Genomic DNA, 19,617 nt, shown 5'->3' with positions numbered 1-19,617 from the left:
ATTGCAGGTTCGTTGTAGGAAAAATGGAGGAATCTGATTCCTATAGGATTATACACTGTTCATGCCTTTGGATTGTAGGATTGCAGCTCAGGAAAAATGAAGGAAAACTTTCTATGATGCCCATTCCAGAGGAAAAGTATAGGAAAGGAAACATGCAGTCTGACCTCTTTTTTGCTTTCCCTTGCGGAAGACCGAGGCAGATCCAGTGGCTTGCTTTGTGTTTTCCCGAAAACAATCTTGCTCATTGGATATACTGTCCCTAATCAACTTTACATGTACTATTCATTTCTTGTGTTTTTCCTGTGACTCATCCAAACACACATTCTTACAAAATTCCTATGTGTTTTTCAATTATCTGTTTTCCATATATATTCCTATCCTATTCTTGTATTTTTTTTTTATTCCAATGGTTTTCCAATCCTGCGTTACCAGGTTTCGATGAGTACAAAAAGTACTCACCATTGCTACTTTACCATTCAGAGTTTGAGCTACCTCTTAAGGTTCAGTACCTCGCAACAGGTTTCGGGATGCTTTGCATTGCCTCGCAATAGATCTTGGGATGCTAGTGGACACACTAACGAAGAATAAGTGTTTCAGTTTAATAGAACTTCACGTTGTAATATAATTGCGTATAAATGTGATACCAATGTTATTATGCGTACTTATATAATTTCATGGGACAAATACTGCATGCACTTCTAGAACTCTCTTTGCATCAAAGTGTTGGGATCAAACTAATGGGCATCAAATGCGCATCCTTCTCTGAAATGAAGTACTTAGGTAAAAGTACGAAACGAAGAAGTGTTAAGAATGTTCCGAGGCAATGCAGCTTCCTCATGGTCTCATGGAGTCATGGGTAGAAATAAATAATATAACCTCTAACTGTTGTGGCGATAAAGGATTAATGGTCGAAGTAATGCAACTTCTCCGCTGGGTAGGTCTCCACAGCGCTCACAGGAAAAAAAGGCCAACCCCATCAGAAACTCTTAACAGACTAGGCCTCCTACAGCCAAGTGCCTCTTATTATAGATCAACGCCGCCCCCCCCCCCCCCCCATCGAATGCGGATAGCAACATTAATTTGACGACTCTGCAAGTCTTCACTGAACTGCTGCAAGCCTGTCAAGGTCGGAATAGTCAACAAGTTAGAAAAAATCACACCCATTTATCAATACGAGTGTTTTAAGTTCAATTCACAATCATTTGCTGAACTTTTGTATGGACCGTTGAGATGTGTGGTTTTTTTTTAAAAAAAAAAGGTTGGTTCGTAACGTGGACTAACAAAGATACTTGGATATATACCTGTGGAGTGTAAATATGTAATTTAATTTACTATCAGAGCGGCATGGGCAGGTGTCATGCAATTTACCTATATGTTCAAGGAACAATTTTCCTAAAATATCTTGTAACACTTTCCATGGCCTAGCTGAAAGGTAAATTTGACTGAAACTGCTGCAGCTTGCACTTTGCAGCTATATATAGCTACACATCACAAATTATTTCGCCATCCAATGGGTAACATCTTTGGGCCATTTTCTATTTTTAACTGAATTAGCTCGTGAAAACCAAGAAACAGCTTCATTAATCCTCAATTTTTCTATTCCAGTAAAAACAGTTCAGATGAATACTAGTATATAAGGTACCAGTAATGCTATAGGTGGGAGACTACACAGCTACACTGGAACCACAACTACGACTGTATATACCTCCAAAAAAAAAAAACTACGACTGTAATAGAACCTCTGAAAAATTACTGGAAAGCAGAGAAGAAAATGCATACCAGATAAGTTTATTATGTCTGTTCTTTTGCAGAAAGCTCAAGAAGATACTCTGCCTCCCTAAGGAACAACCTTGTTAGTTGCTTTTGCCCTCTTCGGTACACTATACATGAACGGCTATTTATCTTTGACTTGTTTTCGTTGTTCTCATCACTTCCGCTGTGATAGAGTAAAAGAAAACGATGTTAAGAGTCTAAAAGAATAAGAGATTAAGAAGGGTGTGCAGAACACTATGTTAAGCATAATGCTACTAAATGAAGAACTGCTCTAAGATCAAAAGCTTCAGATATATGTGTCAGGGTATTGGAGTCCTAGATGTATAGGTATTTAATGATTTTTAGAGAAAAATAATATTGGCACCTGAACTCGTATATAACATCTATTGTCCATTATGATTACTAAAGGAGTTAGGCAATGGATCTGACTTCGCTTTTTTTCTTTTAGAAATGGTGTTTGCACTCTTGCTCACACCGGGGATCAAACCCAGGTCACAAGCGTGGCACCCTTGCGCCTTGATCTTATTTTGGTTTAGAACGAGATTTTATCAAGTTCTACCTGGGAATTAAAAATAAGGGAGAATTCCCTGTATGCCATGCAAAATTTTGCATGTTCCCTCTGCGCCATCAAAAACTTTGAAGTTCCTTCTTTGCCATCCGTGCTATCTTTTGTTCCTTCAGTGCCATTCCGTGAGCCGTCCGGCAGATTTCCCGTCTAAAATCACTGTTGATCGGCACTGTTCATCATAACTGTTCACAGCATAGTTATCTTCGGATATCTTCAAAAATCAGAGTATTCTGTTTCTCCAAAATGCTAAAAAAATTTATATGTGTTCCATAATTCATATGCAACCCATTTTAATTGGATTCACCTAAAAATACTGTGTAGAATTTAAACTAAAATTCCAAAAAAAACTACTTTTATAACCTTTAACAATTGTTAGATCTTCAAATAAAATCCCAAAAATCTGAGATTTTATACTAATATTTTTCTTATATGATGAACTAATTTCTAAAATTATTTTCAGTTCTAGGTTATACGGTGAAAAAATGAGTTCCTTTGTTGTGCTCTTTCCTAAAATGCGTATAAATAGAGCGGTACAAAGGAACTCACTTTTTCACCATATAACCTAGAGTTGTAAATAATTTTAAAAATTAATCCATCACATCAGAAGAATAGTAGTGAATTTTTCTAGATTTTGGAATTTTATTTGAGAATCTAACAATTGTTAGAAGTTATAAAAGTAACATTTTTGGAGGATTTTAATTTAAATTCTACACAGGTTTTTTGTGTGAATCTAATTAAAATGGGTTGCATATAGATTATGGAACATGTACAAAAAGTTCTAAGATATTTGGAGAAATAGAAGACCATTGATTCTTGAAGATATCCGAAGATAAATGCTGCGAACAGTGCCGATGAACAGTGATTTTAGACGGGATATCTGCGGGACTGCTCACGAAGGAACAAAAGATAGCACGGATGGCAATGATATTAGCTCCATGCTGAGCTTGGATATTGGGGCTATTGAGCGCTTCCTCCATATGAACAATTTAGGTATCTATGTTCCAACCTAAATAGCCATTCAATATTGTCTGGTTGTAAATTGCAGGCAATAAGTATACTGAGATGCATCCATGCATATTAAGATACCGAAATAAAAACAAGTATCTATTCTACAAAACCAAAAATTCTTTTGCCCACCTCACAGAGTCCTCCGAGTGACTGGAATAAAACTGCTCAAGCAGTTGGCTATCAGATGCTTCTGTTCCAGAGCCCTCTTCAAGTTCAGCCATTCTTGCAAAATGAATGTATTGATGTATGGGTTATTCGCGATGCTATATCAAATATGACCGCATTGTCTAAAATACATCAAAGGGAAAATAAAAAGAGGAATGCATTACTTGACCCTAAGAAGATCCACAAGCAAACCAAGTGCTCCATTATCACCGCAGACCTCCCAAATAGCACTTTGGATCTCTGCATCACATGGTTCTCTATCTTCACTAGATCCAACCTAGCAAGAACAAATTCAGCGAAGGCCTGGAATCAATTTGCCAGTAGAAAGTAGTCCAATTTTAAATAGGCCGTATAGGACGATGCAGAATACATGATTTATTATTTTCAAGGCCAGATGCATCCAAAGAAATTCTTGGAGCTGCAGATATTTGAGCTGTTCAAATAGAAAAGTAGTCCAATTTTAAATAGGCCGTATAGGACGATGCTGAAAAAAAAAGTTGGATTTCAAATGTATAATGCAAATGCTAAGGTTAGACCAGAAAATGAAATGACTGCAGTGAAACTTGAGCTCACAATTGCTTCATGAAGATTTTCGACAGCTTGCATAATGAGTAAAGCTCCTATTCACGCAGACGGCTTTCATGACATGAAATAACTCTCATGGATGATGGTGCTACCAAAATTAGTGCTTAGATGCAAACGACATGAAATAACAATCATGGATGGTGCTGCCAAAAATAGTGCATATAACATTATAGAGTCGCAAACATTGCAATTGCATCAGTGTGAAAGCACCACTGCCAGTTAGTTTTCAGATGTTAATTCATAACGTACGGATCACAAGTTTATGAGTCATAGGAGGATGCCTTCTAGCAAGACATGCCCAAATAATACTGCATGGGCTGTTCTGCCATTTTGGCATAACAGGTGGTTAAGAAAAAGTTTGCACAGGCACTACTCCCCTTTACAGTATACTGTTATCTGTTAGATACATATATTGCTCTTTGTAATATCCCTAGACTATAAGGGTTTTTTTACATATTATCATCTGTACATGTGTATATATACTGACCCATAACCTCTAAGGAATACAAGTTGTTATTCCTAACATGTTATATAGAGCCAAAATTTGGGTTAGAGTTCCTCTTCCAACTTCATGCATCTATAGTAATTTCGTCGGATTCGTACGGTTCTGCCCCCGATCTGCTCGTCCGCCCAACGCTCCGTCCGATCTACTCGTCCGCCAGCTCAATCTTCGGGTCTGCGCCGCCAGGGGACGTGCCTGCCTTGGATCAGCTCCAATCGGATCCACCACATCTAGATATGTCCCGCTTCAATCGGACGCCAGCTTCCCGCGCTTCGTCGCCCGCCCCGGGTTCTGCCGCGCCGACCTCCTATGCCCTCACCGGCCGCCTCTCTTGGACTGCCGACGACTGCCTGCCTTGCTCAGATGCTCGCCCCAAGCTCCGCTCCTTGCCTGCTCCGGCCGGCTGACTGCTCCTGCTCGACGCCGCTCGTCACTGCACCGCTCGCTCGATCGCCCGGCCCGCCGGCCCTTTACTCCGATCTACACCGGCCTCCGCCTCTGGTCGCCCGCCCGACCAGCGCTTCTAGTCCGCTTGCGTCCCTTGGCCCGTGAAGAAATGACCCGTGCGTTAGCAGCAAAAAAAAAAAAAAAAAAATTGCAGCAGCTCGCCACTATCTTTGCGCTCTTGCTGTCGACTGCCACTCCTCGTTGCACTCTCGCCGTCACTTGTCGCGCTCTCGCTGTTGCTCGCCGCTTCTTTTGCGCTCTCGCCGTCGACTGCCGCTCTCTTTTGCGCTCTCGCCGTCGTTCATTACTTCAGGATGCCATCGAGCATCGTTTATGTTCTTTGGTGCTCGGTGATCTTTGATGGTGCCAACTACCGGGACTTCGCGCAGCATGTGTGTCCACATGCGTGGGCTTCGTCTTTAAGGTGTTCTCTGTGGCGACGTTCCTTGTCCGCCTTCCGCTGAGCTTCCGACATTCTAAGTATATTGCCTTTGTGAACGCTCATCTCAATGTGTAGTTTCTTATGTCTGATCTTGGTCCTCTTAGTTACTTTCTTGGGATTGAGATTTCTTCTACTTTTGAGGGCTTCTTTCTGTCACAAGAGAAGTATATTCAAGATTTTCTTCATTGTGCTTCTCTCACAGATGAGAGCACTATTGAAACTCCCATGGAGTTTAATTTTCAGCTTCGGTCCACTGATGGTGAGTTTCTTGCTGATCCCACTCCCTACCGTCATCTAGTTGGGAGTCTTGTTTATCTTGGTATCACTCGTTCTGATATTTCTCATGCAGTGCACATCCTCAGTCAGTTCGTTTCTGCTCCCACTCAGCTCCACTATAGTCATCTCCTGCGTGTTTTGCGCTATCTTCATGGGACTATCTCTTGTTGTCTCTTTTTTCCACGCTCCAGCTCTTTACAGCTCCGTGCTTATTCTGATGCTACTGGAGCTAGTGATCCTTCTGATCGCCGGTCTATTTCTGCCTATTGTGTTTTCCTTGGTGGTTCTCTCATTGCTTGGAAGACTAAAAAGCACACCGCTGTTTCTCGTTCTAGTGCAGAGTCTGAATTGCGAGCCATGACATTGTTGACAACAGAGCTCAGTTTGTTACGGTGGTTACTTGAGGATTTTAGTGTTTCTTCTTCTGCACCTACTCCTCTTTACTCAGATAGTACATGTGCTATCAGTATTACTCGGGATCCAGTGAAGCATAAGCTCACCAAGCATATTGGTGTTGATGCTTCTTACACATAGACACAGGTACAGGATGAGGTGATTGCTCTTCAGTATGTTCCTTTCAAGCTTTAGTTGGTTGATTTCTTCACGAAAGCGTAGAGTACAGCTCAGCACAGGTTCTATCTCTCCAAACTCAGTGTGGTTGATCCCCCATGAGTTTGAGGGGGAGTGTTAAATACATATATTGCTCTATGTAATATCCACATACTATAAGGGGTTTCTTACATATTGTCACATGTACATGTGTATATATATTGGCCCAGGGTCTCCAGGGAATACAAGTTGCTATTCCTAACATTATCAACAGATCAATCAGAAAGTTACCAACAATGTTATAAACATTCATAAATAGCAAAGACAAAAAGAAATAAGCTCATCATCGCATCTGCAATAAATATAGCATAATGCCTAATGAGTGAAGTCTGAAGCTAAATACCAAGATCATAATCTTAGGAGTCAACTCTTGGCTTAGAATACTGGAGTGAAAAGTGCTAACCTCTCCAAGTAAAGAAGCGACCTGTTCAAGCTCATGTTCTTGCATGGCAACCGTACGTAGAGTACTTATAAATTCCTGAGGGAAAACAATTTTTTGGAGATATGATGGAACTTTGCGTTGACCGCTCCAACTATAACTAGAAAAATGACTAGTATTTTTCTTGTTATCCTTATCTTCACTGGAACGACTACCAAAAAATCCATTATCAAGCAAACTTCCAGGTAGGAGACACCTCAATTCGCCCTTCTGCAAACACAGAAGATACATAAAGTGAGATCCATGATGGCAACAGCTGCTTATGGGGCTTGAACCTATCAGAGCAGTCGTCATAATCTTGGACCATTCTGAACAGGGCCAATTTTCAAAATCTTGTACAAATTTAATAATCAAAAGTCACATATTGGTACCTAATACGCACAGGCTACTTATGACTAGCAATTCCCAAAACCCTGGCGTGTATGGGGTTAGCCCCTCTAAACAGCACCTAAGGATCCTAACAGAAGTCATGTAGGAATAGGGGGGGAAAGAGCTAATCACTTGGCGAATGGCCATACCTGTATCTCCAGTAGCTTCATCTTAATATCAGCAGACTGGACCTGTCTAAGAGCTTCAACAGGATAATGAACCTGCACTTAGAGCAAGAAAACCAGAGCTTGCTTAAGTAGCTACATATTATGTAAGTATGCCACAAGAGAGCAAGTATCGAGTATGAACTATCAGATCCTGTAAACGCATGAAGGCTTTCGAACAGCCTATCAAGTAATCATAAAGTCTCTGAGTAACTTGGACAAAGGAGGTAATGATCTACCATTCTATGACATTTCAATTCCTAGCGCTATTGATTCTGCAAGAAATGAGAAAGACATTATTAGTGAATAACTGCTTCATCTTCTTTTCCCTTTAACTTTCCACTGCAGGTTTGCCTTTTTTTGGTCACTAACACCAATCAAGTTAACAGTTAAGTTCCAAAATTTCTTGGGATTGTAAACTGGTATAGTTAGTGACTACCTCCATAATTTTAAGACATAACATTTACTGGGACAGTTTAATGGTTATAATGTTCATGCTAACACTACATACATCTCCTCACACAAGAGAACTCTGGCCTTTTTTATTATTTGTCACAAAAGATAAATGAAAAACATGTCATAGAAAATTATTATTTTTTAGCACATACATCATTTTGAGGGTTACCATGAGATAATCATCAGGATTGTTGTCAACCACAAATCCATAGAGGTATAGTAGTTCCTGTAAGAATGCAAGGTATATCATTTCATCAGTAATTCTGTTTCAATAATCATAACTGACTTATGATGGCTTCATTAGTTGCTTTGTTGAAATGATAAATATGGAAATGCGTCAAAACACACTGCAGCCTCTCAACACCAAACATGGACAATGCAGAAACTTCTTTTCATTCACCATTAAGGTCGAAAACAATCTTTTCACTTCTAAGTATAGCATTGCACTAAAAGTAAATCCATAAGGAACTAAGGACCTGTAAATCCATGTATAAATCAAACAAACAGCCAGATTCCAGGGATAAAGCAAAATGAACCACAGAATTCCTGAGTAATACACCTCCCTCATTTGGATTTTTTTTTCTATTTAATTATGCGTCCTATCAAGACTCCGAAAACATGGTAGTTTTTTCTGGACAATTTGTCTGAGGTACAACTAAGGTCTAAGGATGCAGCTCAAAAAGCAATTTCTTGTGAGAGGTTCTAATGTTCCAGAAAAGACATCAGACATGTATCACGATGTTGTATTGGTATATTAGCAAAACTGTGACAGAGAGATCTAAATAAGAATACGTGAGACAATGAGACCAATCCAAGTAATAAAATGGCAACTATGATAAAATTGACAAGTAGGAAGAAGTAAATCATTTGTTATAAACCAAAAACGCTAGATCTAGTGATCTACACATATAACTATGTGAGTAATACCTCATTTCCTTTGTTGCCATAATTTATGTAGATCTCTGCTCCAGCCTCAGCGGAGCTTTTGTCGGCTTGAGAAAGAAACGAATAAATACAGACAAACATAACAGGAATTATTAACAACAACAGCAGCAGCAAAGCCTTTGTCCCAAGCAAGTTGGGTAGGCTAGAGAAAAGCTATGTGGTTCTCTTATCATGTGGAACACAGTAAGAAAAAAGTTTGGATCAGCAAAATTACCAAGCATGAGGTACATTGAAGCAGGAACTCCAGTTGTGTTTCCCAAGGAATCAACTTCCCATGTTGCCAGTGCCTTTACATCTGGTGAATACATTCTAACTAGCTAAGGATGGGGAAGAACAATGCTTGCATAATAGAGAAATATTTACTTTCTTCACAATTTATGTAATTCATTCATTCCTTGCAAATACCCCCGCAGGTGTTTCTTGCCGAAAAACAGATATATGAATGTTCTGTCTACTAAAATACCTTACACAGATTATATAATTCAAGAACTTCAGTTAGAACTCTTACTATGATTACAGAAATCGATTCCTGGGACAAGGCCCTCAACCCAAATCGACTCCATATTACTTGATTCAGAATTCTCATCAACGCTACTATTCTTAACTGTAATGTCAGTTTCCTGCAAACAAACAGCGAGTATTTTGGTACAAGAGCATATGGATGAACAAATCAGCTACTATATCAGGACGATTAAAGATCTAATAACAAAGATACCAAAAATCATAAGTAGAAACGACGCATATCAGAGGTCAGAGCCTCAAGAAGTTCCTTGACCTATTGCTATATTAGGAAAAGGGCACAGAAACACTTGTACATATAGATACAATTAACCCTCCAATATGCCTGCAATAAGACATCATCATTATAAACTGTTTTTGTTTTTGTTTTTGTTTTTGTTATTAAAGGCCCTAATTTAGTCCTTGCATAGAAAAACTCCATTTTGCCAAATGAACTACCAGAGGTCATTTCTCTTACACACTTTCAGCACATTTTATGGCTGCTGCTTTTTCGGTTGTTTCCTGTGACTTTCAAATGAGCCTCTGACTAAATCATTAAAGAAAAAGAATAAAACAATAAATACTTGACAGAGCAGTAATAAGGCAGCAAGTGTAGGTAATTTTGATCTCTCGGTATACTCCCAGAATCAGCAGATAGCATAGGTTGCAGTCGACTGGCAGGTCAGTTTATGATAATTCAATGGACTGACAAGTGGTTACACATTAAAAGTGAACACATTTCAAGGTCCTTTGCTCCACTTTCTTGATAACATAACCAACGCTTAACCATTTTCCACTAAGCTTGAACACAAGAAATAAATTAAGAATGGGAATGGCAACATATAAGTATATAACTAAAAAAAGTTGAATCACATATAACAATCAAATGACAACTGAGAAGAACCTCAGAATCCCTAGTCAGTTCTTGGTTGGGAAGATAAAATTAACCTGGGGGGCAGTGAGACTAGAATCAAGACAATCATCACCAGTTCTTGTCTGTTGTTTGTCATGTGACCCCGGAAAAACATTAGAATGAGGCAATGGTATGTTCAGTGCTCGAGTCCAGAATATTGAGTTTGCCCTGTTGTAGATTCATACTGCAGATCAGCATGGGAAAAAATTGGACATAAATAGTTCTATTTGTTATACAGCTGTAACAGCTATAATGTTTATATCTAATTATTCTACAGTCATAATCCAAAATAGGCAGTGTAGATCCTTCTCTTTCTATCCTTGATTAATGAATTTCGGGATTTTGTCTTTTTCAGATTTATGTAGGTATGACCTCAGAGAGGAGGTGCTTAATCCCATGTGTTGTTTATAACTTTATATTTGTATAAGGCTGCTGCTGCTCACATATTGGCATGATCAGTCATGATGATAAATGGCATAAAATAAAGCTTATACTACGCCATTTCCACAGTATGTGCAAACCATAATTATACATACCAAAGGAAGTCCTCAAACGAAACTTCAATTGAGCTGCAAAACAATTTTTTATAGTATTAGCTGTATAGCAAAGAAAAAGTTTCATATGTCAGATAAAAAGGAATAGATTTTTCAGCAAACATGCAGCAAGCGATGTATTGAACCTCAGTTTAGGAGAGAGGAGAGCCACGTGGACTAGTTTACTTGACGAGAGGGAGTACGAATAGAGATAGGATTGATCTTAATCTTTCTTTGCTTAATCAGAATACAACATGCCTTCCTTTTTATGCATCAAGAGATAATAAACTTTAGTTAGAGGAGAGGAGAAAGCCAGACAGCGTTGGCTTACTTGAGCAGAGGCAGAAGAAAAGAGATGGGAGATGAGCTTAATCTTTCTTTGCTTAATCTTGATTCTTGACGCAACCTTCCTTCCTTTGTAAATAGGGATGGGCTCCTAACAACTAAATCTAGGGAGATAATAACCTCAAACCTAATAAATAGATACCCACGCACCTAAAAAACTGAATGAATGACAACATTGTAAAACACCAAAAAAAAAAAGAAATAGATTTTTTATGCCGAACAGAACCATGGAACGTCTGCTGCTGTAGGCCCTAGCGCCACTTCCTGGGATCCATACTGCCGACCGACCATCATGCATAACAAGGGATGCATTATAAGGAGTTAAAAGAATCAGCAGCTTTGGTATATTAAGCCATACTAAACAGAAAAATTCAAATCTCAGCATGAGGACATACATAAGTATATCATCATCTGAGAGATGTTCAATTTGTGCGCTGATGGGTTTTAAGTACATCTGGAATAAATAAGTATCAACATAAAACCATGATAGATGCACTCTAGTCGGTCAACATGCATACAAATAGCCTTCAGAAAAGATATTTTATTGTAATAAAGACCAGCTGAAAAGGTTCTTCAAAAGTCAATAAACGCTAATGATAACCATAAACCCCACTAGAACTGATTTCTGAATACCTGACAAACTGAATCCATGCCTTGTAAACAAGAATTATAAAACTTTCTACAAATGCAACAGTGTGAATCAACCACACTGCAGCAATATCATCCCAACAAGGCTCCCTGCTATGAATCAAATGAAAACACCGTGATGAACATAAACATTCTTGTGCTACTGTATTATACTTGATGACAACATAGATATCATACACACAAAGTAGTCCATGTGTTAAAGATATCATACACACAAAGTAGTCCATGTGTTAAAAAAGAACAAACTTGCCATGCGAGGTCCTTATGGGAAGCTAGTCTGTAAAATACAAGACAAGGAGCAATCCCATGCATTACAAACCAACAGCACAGAAGCATAGTAGGAATAACAAAATGGTGCAAACTCAATCCAAACCTTCCTGAGTCGTCGACACATAAAAGCTCTTCAACCAGGCCTTTCACCTTTTCATCAAATAGCTTTTGTAATGACTTCCTCTGAAACAAAATCCGAAAATGCGTTCACTTTCATATTTTCACCAATTTTCTCTTAAGTACCCTATTCCCCCAACTAAAAGAAAACGTATGCACGGAAGAACCTGCATGACGGTCGCACGGTACAGCGTCGTGCCTTCCAGTCCGGCAAGCTCCTCCTCGGTGAACCAAAGGGAGCTCCCGAAGGTGCTCGGAAGCATATCCAAATACCTACAGACGCAACGACCCAAAACTTCAACTAAGGTTCAAATCTATCCGCGCGTGGAGGTGGGGAGATGCGAATTGTGATCTTACGGCTTCCAGAGGGAGCCAGGGCGGAGCCGCTCGGCCATGAGGAAGAGCATGACGAGCAAGCGGTCGTCGACGCCTCCCTCCTCGAAGAGCGCGCGGCACCGCGGCCCGACGAGCGGGTCCTGCAGCACCCGCATCGGCGTGATGGCGAGGTCGAGTGGCACCACCATCACCACCCCTGCACCGGCGCAGCCGCGCGCATGTCAGCGCCCGGACAGAGCCTTGTTCGATTGAGGGAGGGGAGAGGAAGGGGGTGTTACCGTGGGTGGCGCCAGGCTCGGTGGCGGTGGAGAAGACGCCGAAGCCCTTGTCGCCGCATGCGCGGATCGTGCAGCCGCGGAGGTCGGCGCCGTTGGCCTGCGGAAGGGAGGGATCGGGGTTTAGGGTTTGGGGGGGGGGGGGGGGTGAGGTTGGAGGGGAAGGGAAGCGAAGAGGGGACGACCTGCAGCCATTGGAGGAAGGATTGGAGCTTGGCATCGGCATCGGCATCGGCGGCGGCCATATTGTTCGGCGAAATGCGCGTGTGAAGTGGAGGGAGCGCCGCCGTTCTAACGAAATCGTCTTCCTCACGTCACGCCGTTGGATGCAATGCTAAAAGAAGTCAGCCCTAATATTTGAAAAAATTTAAATGTGCATGTCTACAGTTAACTAGCAACGAGGCGAGTTTTGGGGGCCAAGCTGTTAAATTTTGGTTTCCTCACGAACCAAATAGCTATTTTTTGACTAAATTTTGGTATTGGCACGACTTTGACCGTAACCAATATTTAGCTTAGCACTAAAAGACCTGCAACTCAACAGCCCCTATTACTTATCAAGGGAGTTTGAATTAGTGTACATTTTCCTTGGCTAACCATCTCCTATTTCCGGACAACTGTACAATTTTTTCGGAGGCATCACGAAGGGGGTGAACGCGTACAAGGAATCCTTGACGATTATGCACCTGGCTTAGGTCAACTCGTGAATAGATCAAAATCTGCTGTATTTTTCAGCAAAAATTGTATTGATTATATGAAGTTGGAAGTTCATGAGACGTTAGGCATATCTACTGAAGCTCTCGTTGAGAGATATCTTGGGTTACCTATGGCTCTGGGTAGATCAACCAAAGAAGCGTTTGAAATATATACCGGGCAAGGTCAAAGGGTTGGCCGGTGGGTGGAGTGAAAGGAATATGAGCTCTGATGGAACAGAAATGCTGTTAAAATCTGTTACACAGGCCATACTGATGTACTCCATGAGCTGTTTTAAGCTTGTTGCAAGTACCTGCCAGAAAATTACCACTTGCATATCTAATTATTAGTGGGGTGGATTGGCCCATAACAAAAAGATCCACTGACAGCGTTGGTCTAAGCTGATACAACCGAGAGCATATGGGGGGGCATGGGTTTCAGAGATGTGCAGAAGTTCAACATTGCGATGCTGGGTAAGCAAAGTTGGAGACTTCAATCTAATCCCATCTCTCTTTGTGCTTGTGTTCTCGAGGGAAGATACTATCCAAACGGAGATATATTGTCGGCAACAAGGAAGAAACCTGCTAGTGAAATGTGGAGAGCCATCCTAGCCGGACGTCATGTACTGCAAAAAGGCATGATCAAACTATTAGTGATGTCAGTTCCACAGATATTTGGAATGACAAATGGATCCCAGATCGTTTCAAGGGGCAGTGTTTCAACAAGTTTCAGAACTAATTTCTGAAGATGGTTTGCATTAGAATGCACAACGAGTTGAGATTCTTTCTTACCACCGGATGTGAAAGCAATCCTGCGGATTCCACGGGGAACGCTCAAGAAGACTTTCTGGGCATGGGCATAAGAGAGGCATGGAGTTTACTCAGAACGATCAGCATATCGTCTATTGTCAAACGAGAAGAGACTTTCAGAGCAACAGAATTCAGCCTCAACATTTTTCACCTGACAACATCTGGCCGAAACTCTGGAAGTTAAGAATCCCTCCCAAGGTGTGAGTTTCCTGGTGGAAGGTGGTAAATGGGTTCGTGGCCACAAATCACACACTCCATCGTCGTCGTATTGGCCCAATTCCGAATTGTGAATGGTGTGGTGCAGATGAAGAGACAATTATGCATGTGCTAGTTGATTGCACTTTTGCTCGACATTTCTGTCAGATCAGAAAGAGGTCACAGGTGTGAAACTCCCTCCTCTACACCCGCTCACTTGGGCAAAAGACCTTGTATTTGATAAGATGTGCAAGAAAGATGATGCTGCCACTATCCTTTGCAGAATGTGGTCATTATGGATGGCTAGAAACAAGAGAAGGCACGGGAAGAAAACAAAAGATACAAAGGTTGCGGTTTTCTGGGCTCGAGATACGGTTATGGACTTAATTCATGAAAAGGAGTCTCATCGAGCCTGCAATTTTTAACCTATCAACAAGACAACAATGCATGAAAACCTCCCCTGTCAGGCTGGTTAAAATGTAACACAGATGCAACTTTTCATGCGCAGGAAAGGACATGAGCTTCAGGTGCGATAATCCGAGCATCGTGTTGGTAGCCTGGTACCCACATGCAATGAGCCAATGAGCTCACTGATCATGGAAGCTGAAGCAGCTCGAGATGGCGTGAAGCTTGCTATCAGAAAAGGAGCATCTCGCTTGCTGATTGAAACTATAGCCAAGATGTAGTGGATTTCTGGAATCAACGAGATACAGTTCGCGCAGATATCATCCCAATTCTCTGCGACATCAAGGAGCTAAGCAGGGTTTTTATTTCTTTCGACATTCATTTTATTCCGTGGCAAGCTAATAATGCTGCGCATGCTTATGCCAAATAAGTTTCTATGGGTTTGCAAAGGTGCAAGTGGCTAATAAACGCACCTCGATTCTTGCAAACCCATTGCTGTAATCCTGCTTCAATATAATACAAAGCTCCCTGGTCTCCCAAACAAAAAAGTGAATAGTGATCACTTCTCCGGACACGAAAATGCGAGCGTCTTCCGATGACACCGACAAGGGGGGCCAAGGGCAAACATATCTATCTCATTCAGCATTCAAGCACATCATCACTCGTAAATCTACTGCTATAACAACATTATATATCAGGTCCAAGTTACACACTCTACCTATGACTGACACTCACCTCAACTAAGCATGCATCGCATTACAGGCAAAGACGACCGTTCGAACAAATGCTAGCACACGAGCGAGGCCCGGAGGGAGTGCGCCGTGGAGAAGTTCGTGCACGACGCCCAGCGTATGACGGACTCGGCGACCGCCACGTCCAGGTGCTCGCGGTCGCCGGCCCCGATCGTGTGGTTCCTCCTGCTGTTGATGCCGACGGCCCGTGATGGGTTCGCGGACCTCGCCGTCCTCACGACCTCCGACATCCTCGGAGACGTGGAAGGAGTAGCAGCAGCCACCGTCGCGTCGCGGGGAGCCTTCTCGCCCGAGGCGTCACCCGACGCCGACGGCTCAGGCTCCCCGGGTTCTTGTGCACAGAAAAACGAGAAGCTCGGCATTGACATGACGCCGCTGGGCTCGCAGGCGCCGTCGAACGAAAACCAGGAGGTCGAGCAGGACGGGGCGCCGTCGGCAACGAACGCCGAGAAGGATGATCTGCAGGCGAATGTGGGCGAGCACACGTCCTCGTCCGACAGGCCTTGACAGGAGATCGGGCCACCGGTGTTGAAGCTCACATCGCGGCTCCGCGATGCCAGTGGCGTGGAGAACGAGCACGAGCTAGGGTCCTCCATCCTGAGGCCCATCTCGTGGCAATGGCTGCAGGAATCTTGTGGTTGGTCCGCGTGTTGTTGCATCCACGAATGCTCTGCGTAAGAACAATTATTTAGATAACTCCACACGGTGAACAGTTACTATAAAATGCGGGAAGCCATCATTTACAGCTGATCTGGGCAGTAGGGTATGGAAATGATGCAATGAGAGCCAACCAAACTAGATTCCATGCATGAAGGGTGGAAGAATGAATCAGCAAACCTAAAGAAACATGGATGACGAGAATTTAAATTTTCTCTGTACGGTAGTAATGGATCTACCAGAACATGACCCTACCCAAAAAATGTGATGGCTATGATGACACTCATCCTTTTCCCAGCCTTGCAAGATTAAATTACAAAAACCACCAGCTTGAGCTGGCGCTAGCTCCCTGCTTAGCAGAGAAGCTTCGTAATTTATTCAATTAGTAAGTTATAACGTAAATAAGGCTAAACTTTTTGAGGAATTAAACAAGATTTTAACTAATTATCGCTGATCTCCATGGTAAAAATTCAGTAGCCTGACTTTATAGTCAGGAATCAGACATCAAGATGGTAGCAGGGTTCAACTTATCGTCAGTTACCGCTCGGTAATCGCGATTACCGACCGCACCGCATTTGTAAACCGAACGGTTTTCAAATTTGAATTCAAAAAAAAAAAATCAACAAAAATCCTAAAAAAAAACTAGAGACAATTCTAAGACCTTCTGTGAATTTTTTTTACAAAAATAATGTCGTTTGCATCATATTCTACAGAGAGGAAGTTTGAAAAAAAAAGGGAAAAAATTGAAGCATGCAGCTCATTTATTAACTTATGTTAAGGAAAAATTTAACATGTAAACACATATCTTTCTTGTGTAGGACGTATCTTAAGAGGATCTTTAAAATTGATTTCACTTCATTTAGAGTTTTATTAATTTCTTCATGATTTTTACAAAGTTCACAAGCATAAAGTGAATATGTTAATAAACAGCACTGTAATTAACTTTTTCGTGTCTACCATTATTTTTGCTACATAAAGAATAGTATAAGTAAACTAATAAAAGCGGTTTCACTAATTTTAGAGATATGATGGGTTAGTTATGAATTAATCTAGTTGTAACACATTTGCATAATCATGTATGTTACAATAACTATTTCATGAGTTCATGTATTTTTTAAAAGACATAGAATCAAGTAAGAAGACTAACAAAATTGGTTTCATGATTTTTGGATTAGCAGAGAGTAAACTATGCATTTAACTTGATTTAGCAAATATATTTTCTTACAGAAAATATTCAACTTTTTTATGAGTATAAATACTTTTATCACGTACATCATGTTACAAGGAAACCAACAAAATTTGTTTCACTTGATTTGAAGCTCAAATGAATCAGTTATTAATTTTACAAGGTTGAGCTATTTTTTGTTTTTTTTTTGTTGAACTTCATTGAAATTCGAGAAAACCGCTCGATAATTCACTAAAAACGAACGGTTACTGACAATACGAAAAATGCGAAAAAATCAGTCGATAAATCGTCGAATGCGCTCGGTAACCGGTGTAATTCGACCGGTTACCGAATGTCGATTCGATCGATTTTTTTTCTAAATTTCGAATTTGATCGAGTGAATTTTAAGCTAACTCCCACCAAATTTTGAGCGGTTTTCGCGATAACCGCGAATTTTTAGTTACTGCCGGGACCGGTTTTCGGGGTCCAAACGATTTTGTGAACCTTGTATGTAGTAAGTTTTTATCCGAAGAGATTGGTATATATGAAAGCACAGGCATTTCAGATTGTGCAGTTTTGGATACAGATGAACTATGCCTCACCTAAAACCTGCTTCGCCGTGAGTCGTTGTCTAGGATCCCGCCGTAGCATCCCGGTGACCAGCTCCTTCGCTGAATCAGAAACCCTATCCCAGGGATCAGAAGGAAACCACAGCTCTGTCGATCTGATACACTCGAAAATCTTGGACTTGGTTTTCCCCCAAAACGGCGGGATGCCGCTCAGGAGGATGTAAAGTATAACCCCGGCGCTCCATACATCGGCAGCCTCATTGTATCCACCGGAAAGCACCTCCGGCGCAATGTAAAACGGGCTTCCTACCATGCCACTCAAGCTTCGACCTGACAAAACCCAGATTCTGATTTAGCTCCCAAAGACTAGCATTGACATAGTGCATCTTCCAAAGAATTGATCGTATATCGATTGTACCAGGCTGGATGTAGGTGGCGAGGCCAAAGTCTGCGAGTTTGATTGGCGATGACGGCGACTTGCTGACCAGGAGGATGTTCTCCGGCTTCAGGTCCCGGTGCACGATGCCTTTGCAATGGCAGTGGGCCACGACCTCCATGAGATACCGGAATAGCATTGCGGCCTCATGCTCCGAGAAGCAGCCGCGCTCCTCGAGGCGGTGGAAGAGCTCCCCGCCGGCGCAGAGCTCCATGACGAGGTGCACGGACTCCTCGTCCTCGTACACCGCCTTGAGGTCGACGACGTTCGGATGGCCCGAGAGGCGCGCCATGACCTCGATCTCGAGCTTGACGCCCCTCACGTCGTCGGGGGACACGAGGCGGTCCTTGGCGATGGACTTGCAGGCGAGCGCCTCGCCGGTGACCATGTCGGAGCACGACCGGATGACGCCGAACTGGCCCCACCCGAGCTGCAGCCCCAGCGCGTAGCGGTCCTCGAGGCACGAGACGTGCGCCGCCTCCAGAATGGCGCCGCGCAAGCCCGGCGCCTTGTGCGATTTGTACTTGGCGTCGGCGCGCTCTCCTCCTCCACTGCCGCCGCCCCAAGCTGCGGCAGCCATCGCCGTAAGGTCCCACACGCTGGAATCCGAAGAAACCTCCGCCAAATCTCCGCCTCCCCGGCGAATATCCGCGCGCCAAGCGAGGCCCCCGTGCTCCCGAATCTCGCAGCCTCAGTGCCCTCCCTCCGTGGGCATTCTTCCCTCCGCAACTGAATCTGCAGCGAGGAAGGCAAGAAAGGCAAGCAAAAAAAAGCTTTAGCTCTCGAACCCCCAAAATCGGAGCTTTACCGGACAAAGCCCGCAAAAATCATTCCAGAAAAAAAAACAGAGAAATCGCGCGGGCTCGGGGCTCGGGAGCCGGGGCGGCCTTCCAAAAACGCCGTAGAATTCAAAATTCCCACCACGGGGCCGGCGCGCCAGAGACAGAACCCGCAGCCAAGCTCCCGAGCAAGAGCAGGCGGAGCCGATTGGGCAAGAGCCCGCGCAGATCGAGCAGCGTCTTGCTCGAGACGACCTCGAAACTGCCGGAGCAACCGCCGTATTCGGCCTTGAAAAGGCAGAGAAGCTAGGTAGAGACTCACCAGTGGCTCCGGCGGCGGCGGAGGCGGCGGCGGTCGAGCGGAGTCGCCGGCGGCGAGGTCAGCTCCGCCCAGCTCGTGGCATTCGGCCGCCCGCACAGGGAGGGAGCGCGAGAGGGAGCGCTCTCACGGTCACGGTGTTGGTCTGTTCGTTGGTG

The 19,617-nt window shown here is 42.8% G+C and overlaps 2 protein-coding genes across 3 annotated transcripts; both read right to left on the bottom strand.

The window, feature by feature from the left end:
- Positions 1-842: 842 nt before the first annotated feature.
- Positions 843-13,001, bottom strand: LOC133930954 (uncharacterized). Of its 2 annotated transcripts, XM_062377740.1 has the most exons (17): positions 12,869-13,001; positions 12,687-12,783; positions 12,430-12,604; positions 12,240-12,345; positions 12,059-12,138; positions 10,696-10,728; positions 10,195-10,327; positions 9,257-9,368; positions 8,963-9,043; positions 8,731-8,795; positions 7,973-8,029; positions 7,333-7,404; positions 6,779-7,024; positions 3,679-3,791; positions 3,479-3,571; positions 1,780-1,936; positions 843-1,118 (listed from the first exon to the last, which is right to left on the bottom strand). In XM_062377740.1, exons 1-16 carry the CDS (start codon positions 12,926-12,928, stop codon positions 1,792-1,794), a joined length of 1,668 nt encoding a protein of 555 aa, XP_062233724.1. In that variant the 5' UTR covers positions 12,929-13,001; the 3' UTR covers positions 843-1,118; positions 1,780-1,791. The 2 variants fall into 2 exon arrangements, with proteins under 2 accessions (XP_062233724.1, XP_062233725.1); XM_062377741.1 differs by lacking the exons at positions 12,059-12,138; positions 12,240-12,345; positions 12,430-12,604; positions 12,687-12,783; positions 12,869-13,001 and adding an exon at positions 11,671-11,939.
- A 2,259-nt stretch (positions 13,002-15,260) lies between these two features.
- On the bottom strand, positions 15,261-19,617 carry LOC133930955 (calcium-dependent protein kinase 26-like). Its single transcript, XM_062377742.1, has 4 exons — positions 19,463-19,617; positions 18,344-19,096; positions 17,959-18,255; positions 15,261-16,204 (listed from the first exon to the last, which is right to left on the bottom strand). Exons 2-4 carry the CDS (start codon positions 18,939-18,941, stop codon positions 15,570-15,572), a joined length of 1,530 nt encoding a protein of 509 aa, XP_062233726.1. The 5' UTR covers positions 18,942-19,096; positions 19,463-19,617; the 3' UTR covers positions 15,261-15,569.

Source organism: Phragmites australis, chromosome 10 (genome assembly GCF_958298935.1).
Source record: "Phragmites australis chromosome 10, lpPhrAust1.1, whole genome shotgun sequence".
NCBI lineage: Eukaryota > Viridiplantae > Streptophyta > Magnoliopsida > Poales > Poaceae > Phragmites > Phragmites australis.
The sequence above is the reverse complement of the archived record's forward strand: the minus strand, read 5'-3'. Positions and strand labels throughout refer to the sequence as shown.